At 45.4% G+C, this 15,477-nt stretch overlaps 2 protein-coding genes and 1 pseudogene across 2 annotated transcripts; 2 read left to right on the top strand and 1 right to left on the bottom strand.

Moving 5' to 3' along the window:
- Positions 1 to 3,711: 3,711 nt before the first annotated feature.
- The window catches only part of LOC138933293 (uncharacterized), a 107,014-nt pseudogene continuing 95,248 nt past the window's right edge, over positions 3,712 to 15,477 (top strand).
- LOC138933215 (uncharacterized) lies at positions 6,028 to 6,603 on the top strand. The gene has a single exon (XM_070295788.1). The coding sequence runs from the start codon at positions 6,028 to 6,030 to the stop codon at positions 6,601 to 6,603; it is 576 nt and encodes a 191-aa protein (XP_070151889.1).
- On the bottom strand, positions 9,673 to 10,368 carry LOC138933220 (uncharacterized). Its single transcript, XM_070295795.1, has one exon. The coding sequence runs from the start codon at positions 10,366 to 10,368 to the stop codon at positions 9,673 to 9,675; it is 696 nt and encodes a 231-aa protein (XP_070151896.1).

Here is a 15,477-nt window from a genome sequence, read left to right as displayed (position 1 = left end):
GCCACATCGCACCCAAACAACGAAACACTCTTGCAGCATCTTTTTTGAGCCGCCTGCCCAACACCGCCGACACTCTCTGCCGTGTTTGCCTCCCTCGTCGCGGATTGATTCTTGGAACACTTCGCTGCAATGTGTCCAAATTCGCTACAGCGAAAACACCTTATGCCGCGACTCTTAGACGGACACTTCGCACTAACGTGACCCTGCTGGCCACAATTATAACAGCATCTGTCACTACTCTGCGCCTCCTTTCCGTCGATCTTCTGGAATCTGAAACTCCTGTCGTCGAATCTCCCACCGGAAGCGCCGTTCGGTTGTCCTCTGGGTTGAATAGTAATCTTCTCAAATGCCTCTAGCAATGCTATCGTCGATCCGAACCTCTGTATGCGGGCTTGATCCCGTAATGCTGGATCCGATATACCGTCAATGACGTAATCGAGAATCTCGTCATCGGGAACAGGGACGCGATTAGCCAATATTACCTTGTCATGTAAATATTCGCTGAATGCCTCGCCCCGTCTCCAAGTTCGGTCTTCGAATTGTTTCCTCATGGCGACCTTGCTTCGCCGATGCGAAAACATTGCCTTCAGCTCTTCCAGAAGTCGGTTGATCGGCAACTCGATATGCTCCGATTTCGAATGGAACCAATCGAGTGCCTTTCCTCTTAGCCGTGATCCAATCAGGACTCTCGTCGTGTTATCATCGAGACCGTACGTCGTTTTGAGAAGCCCGACTTGCTTCGACCACTTGTCGTACGTGTCGGCACCTCCATCGAAATAACTGAGTAATTCGGCTATTATGCTCACGTTGGCCCTTGAGGGAATACTCGGTGACACTTCTCCTCTCAGCACAGGCGCAGGTGCATTCTCTGTGTTGCGCCGCAAAAGTTCTATCTCGTATCGTGCCAGATCGAGCTCACGCTGCATCAATTCTTTCTCCTTTCGCATAAGCTCCATTTCTCGCTGCATTGTGCCGTCCGCGGATACCCTTGGTTTCGTCGGTGTCAAGCGATGTCGCGCACGCTCATCGCTGCCGCTGCCGTCGTCACCCCCATGGAGGCCACTCGTCCTTCCGTCGTCATTTTCACCCTCACCGAGAGACGCCTCCATCCAGGCACCTTCCGGATCCAGCGCCATCAATTTGCCAATCAGCTCGGCCTTCGTTCCTCCTGTGCTCTGCCCAAGTGACTTTAATATGTCCTTTAGCTCGGCCACCGTAAAATCACTTGCGTTCCTCGTCGCTCGACTAACTTTACTCATGTTTTCGGTATACCGTTCCGTACACCTTTCGTCTTGTAATCGTCTTAAATCGTCCTTCAGTCGCCCCTTATCGATTTTGCACTGTATTGCTTCTTTGTCTTTAACTCGTCTTTATTCGTCTTCAGTACACCGGCACCGCGGCTGTCTCATATCGCTCGATTATCCAACCGCATTCACTCGCGATCCCGGCTGAGCCCCCAAATTGTGGTATCTTTATTTCTCATATACTACATCTATTTGACGCGATTGTTGCGCGGTATAGTTACATCAATACGTCTTATCGTTTTGGCGACCGGTAGACGACTCCCGCTCCGAATCGTATTAGCGACAGGCCCAACACGCACACGCACACGGTCGAGGCATGTCACCTGTATGTCGATCACGTGATTGAGCGTTCTCAATACTTCCAGAATCTAGATCCCACATATTTATAGCTTACAACAAAAGAGATGCAGATAATATAGATGATGAGAGGGAGGCGATTTTTGGTTATTACTGCACCTGTAAGTCAGGCGCACGGACTGTGGGTACACGTGCACATGTAACCAGCGTATTATGGTATTTAGGATATGCACGACACCAGCCCAATGTTCGTTATCCCTCTTCATCATTATTGAACACAATATTAGATGCCGCTCAGAGACCACCACAGCAGGATCCAAATAATGAGTTATATACAATAAGATCATTTATTTTATTACCCCACACATACACACACACACACACATACACACACAGCAGAGAGGGTTTGGAGTCAAAAAATACTACGGGAGTGACAAACCGTGGGGTCCTTATCTCTGCTGTGACACATAAAGATTTTTGTTCACGGAGCTTTTCAAGGTCATTCAAAATTCACAAATAATGTCACCAACTAACAGATTTTGTAAAACCCTACTATGTTTGTTTCAAACATTTTTCAACAAAATCAATACCTTCCGAGATTTGACTATTCGGCAGCCCGAATTTTTCATGTTTGACTGGTTATAACTCGATAACTGTCCATTATTGAGCTTTGTGCCCATTACATCTTTTGTTCAGTAGGTCATAAGTTACAACATATGTAAAAACCAATTGATTTGACCGGGACAGATTTTCCATATGATTAGTGCGGGGTTCTTTTTCATGTAATTGTTCAAAAAAGTAGTGTTATAGGGACAGTTCTAACACTGGTCCTCCGAGGGGAATTCGGGGCGAGGGGAAACCGCGCGGGCGAGGGGGCATGACGTCACGCGGGCGGAGGGGGATTTTGGTGGCGCGGGGGACTGACGTCAGGCGGGCGGGGGAATGTTTATCGCGGGAGCATAATCGGCGGGGTGTATTACAAAGGCGAGCGCCGATTTCCGATTGCTCGAGAATTTATAAACATTATAAACAAATATCGTCTCACACTGTAGCGCCGATGTCCGGCTGCTAGAATTTGCGTCGGGACATGTTTATCGGTATACTTACAAAAAGCGGGTGTCGATGTCTGAAATATAAGGCGAGCGCCGATTTCCGACTACTCGAAAATTTATAAATAATATAAACAAAATAAAACCATCGCGGTGCTCTCTTCATCTTTTTTCCAGGAAAAGTCGCTCGCGCACTATTGCGCGTAACATTAGAATTAGATGATAAGGCGAGCGCCGATATCCGGCTGCTAGAATTCGCGTCGGGACATGTTTATCGGTGTACTTACAAAAGGCGGGTGTCGATGTCTGAAATATAAGGCTAGCGCCGATTTCCGACTGCTCGAGAATTTATAAATAATATAAATAAGATAGAACCATCGCGGTGCTCTTTTCATCTTTTTTTCCAGAAGAGCTGTTTATCGCGTCGCTTGTCGGGATACGTTTCGCGATACCATAACGCGATAGATTAAAAATATATAATGAAGAACGAAGGGTATCAAAAACTCAGTATGCGATTTGAAAGCTTGCGGTCCGTATATCGACTGAAAGAGGTACGGCGGGTACTTGTAAATTTTTGTGTGGCAAGTGTTCGATGTAGAGGAAGATTTTGTGATAATCTGCATAAAAATGGAAATAGATAATAATTTCGAGGTAGTATTAGATGAATCGTCCGACGAAGATCACGCATTGTCGGATGACAGTAATTACAAGAGTGATCAAAGCGAGGACGTTACGAAACGTGTTGACAAGATAGTGCCTCATTCGCAAATTATTGCGCTAAACGGACGTACAAGGTGTTGCGCTATATACTTTCATTATTCCACGGGTGGTTCTTTTGCCGTATGTGCTTCGTGTATGATCTCCATAGCAGATACTGATTTCGGATACATGTATGCTGTTCGGAAGCATGTGATTGAGATATACGACGCGATAAGTGGCCGGTCCTGCTCCAATTGCAGACTTCCGATGTATCAGATCTTTCCATGCAATATGTGCCCAATTTGCACACAGTAAAAAAAACATTGGCATAAAAAGTGTGAAAAAATAATAATAATAAAAATATGGAAAACACCGAGCAAACCGAACGCGACCTGTTGGAGCTGTCGCGTCGAGTCGCTACCTTGGGCGAGTATTTCGCGTGGGCGCAGCGATGCGAGGAATTTATCAAACAGCTCGAAGAACACAGTCGTGTCAAGCGTCCGCAACTCTCGATCGGAGTTCGACAATCTTTGGTGGCTAGAATCGCGCGACTCGAGGGTGCGAGGACTCGATTAGAGAGACGGTTTATACACAGCGGTGGTGATTACAGTGGTGACAATACCGCGGAAAGACTCGTTTGGCGAGAGATCGATATCGCGTTCGAAAACCGTATACTGACCGGTGCGGTGATTAACGCAGATTATATCGAACCGCGACAATTTCTCGAGGACGCCAAAGACATCGTACTCGAACACGTGCAAAAAGTTATGGAAAGACATAATAACGTGAAAGTGAACACTGTGTTCAACGGTGAATTCGTGTCGGGTGATAAGAGCGCAAATAAAAGTGTAAATACCAGAAACTATGAACTCTTTCGCACGTCCGATTTACGAGTGGTACGAGCGACGCGTCGTCGAGCCCACGCTTGCCTCGCTCGAAGAATTTCAAGAACGCGATAGCGGGTGAGCTTTGTCGCGAATTCTTGATTTAACTGTAAATATAAATAAATATAATCCAATGCGCGCGGAGTGTCATATTAAATTACCGCGAGAAATAACAATGAAGAGAGCGGTAATAAACGTGCAATCTAAAGACAATGCGTGTTTCGCGTGGGTGGTGGTCGCCGCTCTACATCCAGCTGAAAGAAACGCGGAATGGGAATTTTCGTATCCACATTATACGACAGTGCTAAATCTCCAAGACATTGAGTTTCCGATGACATTGAGTCAAATTAAAAAATTTAAACTTCACAACAACATTTCGATAAATATATACTACATCGAGAAAGAGAATAGCATTGTCCCGATACGTCTTTTGATGCAAAAAAAGGACAGACACGTCAACTTGCTGCACATGCAAGATTCGCAAGACGTAGGACATCAAGAATTTATCCAGCCTCGTGAGCTCGCAACTGAGCAAACGTGATGGCTAAAAATATATCTGCGATCGGTACGTATATTTAATAAAAATGCAATATATAAAATATACGAAAGAAAAATTAATTATTTCTTTTTTACAGATGTTTACACTATTTTAGATCGGACGACAAGTTGCAGTCGCACATTGTAGATTGCCGAGAAATGAACGAGTGCGCCATCCGGTTACCGAGCGATAAAAACAAGTGGCTCGCGTTCAACAACTACAACAGAAAGGAGCGACTTCCCTTCGTCGTATACGCCGACTTGGAGTGCGTGCTGAGGAAGACCGACGGTGATCCGATGGCATCTACGTACACGTTTCAGCATCATCAAGTATTTAGCGTAGCTTATTATGTACATTGTTCGTACGACGAATCGTTATCTGCGTTTTATTCTCGCCGTAGTACCGATTGCGTTTCGTGGTTCGTGGAAAAATTAAAAAATTTAGCGCAACGCATAAAGATTATTTTAACCACGAATGTCCCCATGGTAAATTTAACGCGAGATGAGCGGGAAAAGTTTCACAGCGCGACACACTGTCACATTTGCAAAAAACCGTTTGCGCAAGACGATACACGCGTACGCGATCATTGCCATCTTACCGGGAGGTACCGAGGTCCCGCGCATTCAAACTGCAATTTAAATTATAAAGACTCTTTTTGTATTCCAATAGTTTTTCACAATTTATCCGGTTACGATTCACATTTTATCATCGAGAAAATAGCTACCGCGTTCGAAGGCTCGATCAACGTACTACCGATAACGAAAGAAAAGTATATTTCATTTACGAAACACGTTAAAGATACCGCCTAAAAATCAGATTGGCGAAGCGATATAAAGTTACGGTTCATCGATTCGTACAAATTTCTCAGTACTAGTCTCGAAAAATTGGCGTCGTTTCTAAATAATGATAAACTTCAAATTTTTAAATCGAAATTTCAAAATTTATCGATCGAAGAGTTCAATTTATTGACGTGAAAAGGTGTCTTTCCATACGAATACATTGACTGTGTCGATAGGTTGCACGATACGTGTTTACCACCGCGCGAATCATTTTATAGTTCCTTGACCGGTGACACTATGGAAAACGTGCGCAATCACGTCGATGTAAAATTATTAACAAAGTGGGACGGGCGATACGGCGCGGAGGCGATGATCGCAAAACCAAATTTTCATAGCAGGAGCGTCTTTTCAGAAAATTTGGTCGCCGTTGAACTGCGCAACCTCGAGGTGAAATTCAATAAACCGATTTATGTTGGTATGTGTATACTCGATATATCGAAAGTGTGTTTATACGAATTTCACCACGAGTACATGTTACCGTTATATCGCAAAAATTGTAAAATAATGTACACCGATACAGACAGTTTGATTTATCACATCGAGTGCGAGAATGTGTACGAGAATATGAAACGCGATATCGCTAGATTTGACACGAGCGATTATCCAGCTAACAACGCGTACGGTATACCGCTCGAGAACAAGAAAGTGCCGGGTTTGATGAAGGACGAAAATAACGGTGCAATCATGACTGAATTTGTCGGGCTTAGAGCAAAAATGTATGCGTTGCGAGTAAATAGTAAAAAGGATACAAAAAAGGTTAAAGGTGTCAAGCGTACCGTCATAGCAAGAACGATAACGTTCGACGATTACTCGCGGTGTCTGCGCGATGAAATTGAAATGACTCGACAACAATCCTGCATAAGATCAAAATTGCACGAAGTGTACACAATCAGCGAGACAAAAATCGCCCTGAATCCGTACGACGATAAGCGATATATCGTACCTGATTCGACCGACACCCTACCGTGGGGACATTACCGGATACCCTTATAATGTAATATAATGTAATGTAATGTAATGTAATGTAATGTAATGTAATGTAATGTATGTATATGTATGTATGTATGTATGTAATGTATATATGTATGTATGTATGTATGTATGTAATGTATGTATGTATGTATGTATGTATAAGGAAAACAAAAGAAATATATATTTCTATCTTTCTTTTTTTCTTTTTCATATTTCATATTTTATATGCTGTATACATCTTACATATATTTTTTATATTTCAGATACTTTATATGTATTTCATATTCTTTATATGTTAAAAATAAAATGCAGTTTGTACGAATTAAACCACATTGTCCTTGTGTATCCAAGAATTGTGCGATCCATCGAATCCCAACCATTTGACGTAAACCTCGTCACCTCTCCTGCGCAGTACTTTCTCCACGAGATACACGTCCGGATAAGTCGCGCGACGCAACTCGTACTCGTAGAACGCTCCAGCGACAGATTTCTTGCGATAGTCCTCGAGTAGATAGGTTACGGGATTAGTACGTTGCACTTTAACGATCTTAAACACTTCGGTGGTCCAGTTTGGCGTGTAACCCTTCTCGAAGATCGTCTTGTACTTGTTAACGTGTACTGGGTCACCTACTTTGAATTTTGCCGGACTCGCGATCTTTATCGCGCTGTACACAGTATCCAAGAGTCTTTCGACGATCGCGGGGGTAACATCGACGGGTCGCATGCCGATCATTCGATGCTTGCGCGTGTTGTAATCCGATACGAATCGCGGCAACGCATCGACCCACTTGTAAGTTCCGTTGAGCGTAAACATCTTCCACATATCGTTCTATAACGTACGATTGAATCGTTCGACGACCGATGCCTTCAACACCGAATACGTGGAATAATGATTGATGCCGTGTTTCTTCACGAGACGTTGTACGTTGACGTTGTAAAATTCCTTCCCCATATCGGTTTGCATATTTTTCGGGCGCCTCTCGCTATTTCGAATTATCTCTACGATAGCGTCAGCCGTCTCGCTTCCGCCTTTATTCTTGAGCGGTACGGCCCGCGTACTTGCTCAACACATCGATGACGGTGAGTATGTACCAGGTATATAAATATGAAACCGGAATTTGCCCATAGATGGCCCTAGCTGTCAATGTAGTTACCGTCAAACCGCGTCATTGGCGCTATTTTCTTGTTTTGACATCTGATAAAGATTTTCAACTCACAACAATACAAGTTTCATACAACAGCATAGTTTTTAATAGCGTTGAACATGTCGAACTTTGTGCCTGGAAACTACGATTTGCGGACAGCATTAATTTTCTGTTACCATTTGAAGAAATCGCTGCTGCAGAATCGCATCGAATGCTTGTCGAAGCTTACGGTGAGCATGCTCTTGGTAAATCACAGTGCTTTGAGTGGTTTAAAAAATTCAAAAGTGGCGATTTTGACGTGAGAAACGAATAACGTGGAAGACCACCGAAAAAGTTTGAAGACAGCGAATTGCAAACATTGTTGGATGAGGATGACGCTCAAACGCAACAACAACTCGATTTGAATCAAGCTTTGCGTGAAAAACGACCAGAATATCAAAAAAGGCAACACAAAGTGATTTTGCTTCATGATAATGCACACACAGCAAAACCGGTCAAGGAAACGATTGAGGCGTTTAGTTGGGAAATACTTTCGCATGCGGCTTACTCACCAGACTTGGCTCCATCCGATTACTATTTATTTGCATCGATGGGACACGTACTTGCTGAGCAGCACTTCACTTCTTACGAAAATGTACGAAAATGGCTGGATGACTGGTTTGCCTCAAAGGAGCAACAGTTTTCTTGGCGTGGCATCCACAAATTGTCAGAGAGATGGGAAAAATGTATAGCTAGCAATGAGCAATACTTCAAATAACATATTTTTTATCATTTTAATACAATAAACGTGTATTTTCTATACAAAAATTCCGGTTTCATATTTATATACCTGGTAGTGTTAACCTCTGTTGAAATGAGAGTACGGACGCATCTCGACGATGTCGGCTTGCTACAGGTCATCGTAACGCCGCACTACGACGCGTCTTCGGAGAAAATTTCTTCTCGCCGAAGCATGCAGTTCCTCGACGAGTCGTAGCTTCTCGATATTTTTACGTCCGTTGGATTTTAACGATGCCATGTTTTTAGCGGTGCGGCTAGTCGGCGCGTAATAATACGTGTAAAGAAATTACATTATAATTTATATCTCTAACTTTTAACCACTCAATAACCGTTTATTCCCATTCATCGTCTTTCAATAGTGGTTCTTTGTCATCCGTCATTCGTCGCCGTTCGATAGCCGTTCGTAGCTGTTCCTGACCCGTTCGGTAGCCGTTCCTGAACCGTTCCTGAGCCTTTAGATAACCGTCCGACAACCGTTCCTGAACCGTTCGGCCGTCTTTCAACCGTTCGTAGCCGTTTGTGAACCGTCCGTAGCTGTCCGTGAACCGTTTCTTGTCGTCCATTGTCGTTCGTTGACGTTTCATTGACGTTTCGTTGACGTTTCGTTGTCGTTCGTTGACGTTTTGTTGACGTTTTGTCGTCGTTTTGTTGTCGTTTGTTGACGTTTCGTTAACGTTTCGTCGTCGTTTCGTTGTCGTTCGTTGACGTTTTGTCGTCGTTTTGTTGTCGTTCGTCGTCGTTTCGTTGTCGTACGTTGACGTTTCGTTGACGTTTCTAATCTAGCGATATTCGCACGCCGAAGCTCGTTTACCACAATCTGTAACGCTCGCACGTCTTTCTCTAACGCTGCAAGCTTCTCGTCTAACTCTTTCAGTTGATTTCTCAACGTTTTAACGCATTGATCCATGTACAGTTTATTGATGGCGTCGGTATCAGCCACAGGTTGCGCTACACGACAAATCTTGCGCGACCTCGCGTCAAAGTCCGTAACGATGCGACACAGAGCGTTATCGCGCACGAAATTTCTCATTAATCCGTTCCATCGACGATACGAAATGGCATTCGTCGCGTCTTTGCTCTGCTCGGACATTCCAAATTTGTTGATGCGCATCATCGATGCGAGAGACGTCGATCGATCGATTGATTAGTTTTGTCGAGATACCGCTTAATTTATAATAATACCGGCTTCGCGAAGTTCCTCGATGATCGATAGGATCTCGTCGTGGCCGTTGTGGTCCGCTTGGTGCGAAGCGTCGAGCAATCGTAAACGATCCACCAGCTCGTTGGGATCGTCCCAGTGCACGTAGTCGATCTTGTTGTCGGTTAGCGTCATCGCGCGAAGCACGAATAATCCCTTTCCAGATTTTGTTTTTTTGGGTTCGATCGGTATCAGCTTTGCGATTATTTCTTTGTACTTGTATCCCCTGTTGCCCATTAATCGACCCTGCGCATCGTGATTGCGTTTATGCGCGTTTGTCGTCAACAGCATACTCTTGTACGTTTGCTTGTCATCCTCCGTATAGATGACGTCAACGGGGACTTTTTTGAAGATCAACTCGTAAAGACCAGGTGTGCCGACGTATCGTACGCCGTCGATAATTATGTTATCCGCGTTGTCCACGTCAAAACGTTTATTACCGAACATCATTCCATCGTTGTCGAAATAAACACCGTACACGGTGTCAATACCGCTCTCTCGATCGCCGCTCAGAACAGGCCAGACGTACCTCCGACCCAGCGGACTTAACTGATCTCGCAACGTTTCTCGGCCTTCCAGTGTTTGCAACTGATTTCGGACGGATGTCACGAGCGAGTCGTCCGTGGTTTCGAAAACATCCTCGTTCGCGAGTAATTCGGACATCGTAGGTTGTACGGTTCTCATTGACGCGGATGGTGTAGAGGTTATCGGCGGTGTACATCCAGTAGAGGGTCCGACCGTTTCGATTTATGCGGTGCTGGTGAGCGATCCGACCTGACGTTGGATCGTTTCCTCTTTTGCGGTGTCGCATCATCTTTCTCGCGCTTCGGGATGGATAACGTTTCAATCCCCGCGTCGGTGTTACTCCCCGGCTCGTTTTTCACCGCGATCGAGCTAGAATTGTCGACGATCTTTCGTAGCGGCTCGATGAGAGGTCTAAAGCGCCTGTCCAACACGATATCCTCATCGATCTTACCGGTCTTCAAAGCGCGATATTTCTTGCGAATCGATTCGCTCGTTTTCACAATTGCCCTCGCAATCTTCTCACGCTCGCGAATATCCTCGCTCTTATCGATCGCAGCCATCGCGGAAAAGCAAAAAATGTCAATTTCTCTCTCTCTCTCTCTCTCTCTCTCTCTTACATTTCACCTCCGACGAAGTATCGGCAACGACTAATCGTTTTGCGGTATCGCGAACACGTTAAATCCTTTTCTGTATCGACCATCGTTGAGCGAGCTGTCCTTGTCTATCACTACGAATCCGTACTTGCGCTGCCAACAATCGCGACACAACGCGCAAAATTCATCGTACGGCATGTCGGTATTCACGTGATCGTTGTACACGTGTTTCAGGTTGGTACCATCCTGTTTGAACAGGATCAGCAGGTTCGCGTTGTCGCGTATCAGATGTTTAGGTATTCTCGCGTACGTCTGACAGAGATAAAAGCAGTCGAGGCTCGAGTGCCGGCCCATTGAAAAGTACTCTCTCACAGCATCTTGCTTATCGCATGCCACGTCATCGAACACGAAAATCGAGTTTGGACGCGCCTCGCTCGGCGGAATGACGTCACTGTTGTTGGAGAATGTGAAATAGCCGATTTCGTCGATCGATGTCATCAAATTCTCCAGATATCGATATTTTGGTTGTTGCAACGACTTTGAGTACACGTACACGTTTTCGAAACGTACATCGTGCGGACTTTCCAGCAGGCTTATCAGAACATTGGTTTTACCACAATTCGAGGGGCCGCAAACGATTGCGCGTATAGTAGTGGGTAGCATCGTACCATGCTTGCGCATCTCCGCGTTATCCTCCATCGATCGTAATCTGTCGTCGCAATTCGTCACGCGTATCGCCAAAGGTTGTCGCACGAATCTCATTTTCACACTATCGACTGCGGAACGCTGGATCGAACGCCTATTTATAGGTGCGCGGAACCGCGAATCGCTCAGTAACGAAAATGTTCGTCCTACTGTCGAGACCTTCCGATATTTGCGATTTGAGCGCCGAACAGTTACAATTTGTGCCGAAAGTTGTTCTGCTGCGAATGTGCGGCGATCACGTCCACTACCTGTGGGACAAGCTTCCGGAACATATAAAAGCGGATTTAGAGGTTCAACAATATCGGCGCTGTTACGAACATTACAATCAACCGTGGCAGCGGACGCACATCGACGTCCAGCACCGTTGATAAAAGATTGCGGTGAATGTCAACGAAAATAGGTAGAGGCCTATTAAATCGTACGATAAACGCCCTTCCTTTCGAGTTACATATCCCCGGCTATCAGTTTTGCGGTCCGGGCACTCATTTGGAAAAACGATTGGCGAGAGGTGATCGGGGTATAAATCCATTGGACGCGGCCTGTCGCAAGCACGATACAGCGTATTCCCGGAACACCGATCTCACCGAGAGACACGCGGCTGACAGGATACTCGCTGAGAAAGCGCGAACTCGCATCGTCGCGAAAGATTCGACTCTCGGTGAGAGAGCCGCAGCTACAGCTGCGGCAAAGACAAAAATCGGCATGGGTATAAAAACGAAGACGAAGACGAAGATGAAGACGAAGATGAGGACTACGCGGAAAAGGTCGACGAAAAAGCGGATACTTCCGTCAGTGAAACGAAGCGGTGTATTGCCGATTCTACCGATGTTGGGCGCACTCGGATCCTTGATCGGTGGAGCGGCTGGCGTGGCCAAGATGGTGAACGACAGCAAAGCCGCGCGCCGTCAGCTGGAGGAGCTGCAACGTCACGATCGCGCGATGGAAGGTCGCGGACTTTATCTCGCTCCATATAAATACGGACAGGGGCTGTATCTTGGCCCGTACAAACGTGGACAAGGAGTGGCAACGAAAAAAAGAAAAACGTCGAAAAGACGCTAAAAATGTCCACGGGTGTGACAACGAACATACAATTAGAACAATTGGCGGAACGTATGCGTATACCGTAGGTATACGCGTTTAGAGGAGTTTTCATGCGTGATTCGTTACCGATCGGTGGTATATATCGAAACGAGAGCGGCATTGTAAATTTGGATAACACCGAAGGACCGGGTACTCATTGGGTAGCGTACACAAAGAGGGGAAATCGCGCTATAAATTTCGACGGTTTTGGTAATCTTCGACCGCTGAATGAATTGGTGCGATATTTCGGATGGAATGTGACGAAGATCGAGTACAATCGCACGTCCTTTCAAACTTACGATCAAAGCATCTGCGGACAATTATGTCAGCGGTTTCTCCGAACGGTCGATGACAATCGGTGTGAACTTAAAGCCTGACAATGTGTCGTTAAGACTCAGTATTCGTTAAACAGTTTTGCCGACATGTCTATGACATTCACGTTGACCGGGAAGAGTAGCGTCCTCGCGGCACACTACCATCCAGCCATAGATTTGAGCGACGATGATTACGAGCTCGGTCTAACAAATTTTGAGACTTATCATACGATATCGAACGTGAATTCCTCGAATAATAAATTTTATTTCGATGAGGATGACACGGAAATTACGATTCCCGAGGGATCGTACGAGATACACGCAATACACAAGTTTTTGAAACGTGCAATTTCACGGTAACGCCCGCGACGCGTAGTTCGCTCCGGCAATCGTGTCGACAAACGCGGTGATATCGCGGGGATATCGCGAGAGGAGACCGTTCAAGCGAACGGTGATGAAGACGAGGTTGTAGAATACCCGATAGTGCTCCGTGCTAATTACAATACGATGAATAGCGAGATCAAGTGCGCTTTCAGAGTAAACTTTAACAAACCCAACAACATTGGATCGCTACTGGGATTCTCGTCGAAGCGTATATTGCTGCCGGGGCAATAGCACCAATCAGACATACCGATTAATATCATCAACGTAAACATTATCCGCGTAGAGTGTAACGTGACCGCTGGTGTGTGGCAAACGCGTTCATACGATACATGAATTTTCACCGAGCGTGCCGCCAGGATATAAGATATCGGAAACGCCGGCGCAGATCATTTACCTGCCGATCATCACACGGAGCATTACGGATCTAACGATACGCGTTGCGGATCAAGACGGACGATTGCTCGATTTTCGAGGAGAAGAGATCACCATCAGATTGCACGTACGACGGCGACAAAATTAGCGCGCGATACATGAGATGCTCGTGTTGAGCGGAGCGAAAGACGCGAGAGATAACGCGACAACAACAACAACAACGTCAACATTCGCTAATATTCGATTATTCGGTTGCGCCAAGAAAAAGAAACTCAACGCGTCAAACGTTTTTGCAATCTTTGGGATTCGCGGTGCGAAATATCTGAGAAAACATGACCGATATCCTTAACATCGAAGGCGAGCCGATCTTTGACGATCGTATCGTCAAGATCGAGACTCACACGTACAACCCTTACGCCAATACGACGTTTGAGCACAGCGATGAGATACGAATATCCATACAACAACAAGATCTGTATACGTTGCCGTATGAGAGTTTTCTATACATCGAGGGAAAACTAAAGATAAACAAACCAGCTGAAGGGTTTGATGTTGTACTGGGAAATAATTGCGTTGCGTTCATGTTCGATGAGATTCGATACGAACTCGACAGTGTGGAGATTGATCGTAGCAGAAATGTGGGAATAACCAGCACACTCAAGAACTATGTAACGATATCATCCGATAGAACCGTGATTATGAGAAACGCCGGCTGGGATTCGCCTACTAACACGAATGGATACTTTAATTTTTGCGTACCGCTCTACATGTTATTTGGATTTTGCAAGGATTACAGACGCGTGGTGATTAATGCTCGTCACGAATTGATCTTAATACGATCGCGCAACGACAACAATTGCCTGATTGGAAATTTGGTGTTGGAGCCTGTGATCGACATATTCAAGATACAATGGCGAATGCCGCACGTCGTATTGAACGAGATTAACAAGTTATCGATGCTGCGCGCCTTGGAAAGCGGACAATATCTCAGTATAGGTTTCCGTTCGTGGGATCTGTACGAATTTCCGCTATTGCAGCGTACAACCAAACATTCGTGGCCCATTAAGACCACGACTCAGCTGGAGAAGCCGCGATACGTTGTTTTCGTTCTGCAGACAGGTCGGAAGAACGTCATGTCCGAGGATACGAGTCGATTCGACGACTGCAAATTGACCAACGTGAAACTCTATCTGAACTCGGAATGTTATCCGTACGACGATATGAATCTGGATTTCGATAAAAACAGATGGTCGATTTTGTACGACACGTATCAACGTTTCTGCAAAAAATATTACGGATACGAGTATCTCGAGCCGAGTCTCACCGTCACGCAATTTTTACATAACGGTCCATTCGTGATCATCGATTGCTCTCGAAAACGAATCGGTCAAAAGCGCAATCGTGGATGTGAGATTGGAATTCGAGTGTAAGGAGAACGAGCCGCCGAATACCACAGCGTACTGCCTCATCATACACGATCGCGTGATTCAGTACAGCCCGTTGACCAATGTTGTGCGCAAAATCACCTAAGTATGGGGGAATGAGACGATATAAAATCTATAATACATCAGGATCAATCGCAGTCTTGTTCTCGACGTGCTGATATAAAAAAGAAAAACGTTATGTCCGTACCAACGTTCTTGGACCTACAAGGATTCTTCGTCGGGATGAAATTTGTCGTAAAGGAGGTGGCGGTGCTGAGAAAGGGGACCGTTCTGGCGCATTACATTTTTACATACCCCCTACCATGGAATCTCCTCACAAAATCCGACAAATCCTGCGCTTCCTGGCTGATCGCG

Source organism: Polyergus mexicanus, unplaced genomic scaffold (genome assembly GCF_030449975.1).
Source record: "Polyergus mexicanus isolate NDT 795.1 unplaced genomic scaffold, iyPolMexi1.0 SCAF_5, whole genome shotgun sequence".
NCBI lineage: Eukaryota > Metazoa > Arthropoda > Insecta > Hymenoptera > Formicidae > Polyergus > Polyergus mexicanus.
Note: the sequence above shows the minus strand (reverse complement) of the source record. Positions and strands in the feature narration are given on the sequence as shown.

Bases quoted from the DNA above. Each gene is read 5' to 3' on its own strand.
- LOC138933215 (XM_070295788.1), top strand. From the start codon at position 6,028: ATGTGTATACTCGATATATCGAAAGTGTGTTTATACGAATTTCACCAC.
- LOC138933220 (XM_070295795.1), bottom strand. From the start codon at position 10,368: ATGTCCGAATTACTCGCGAACGAGGATGTTTTCGAAACCACGGACGAC.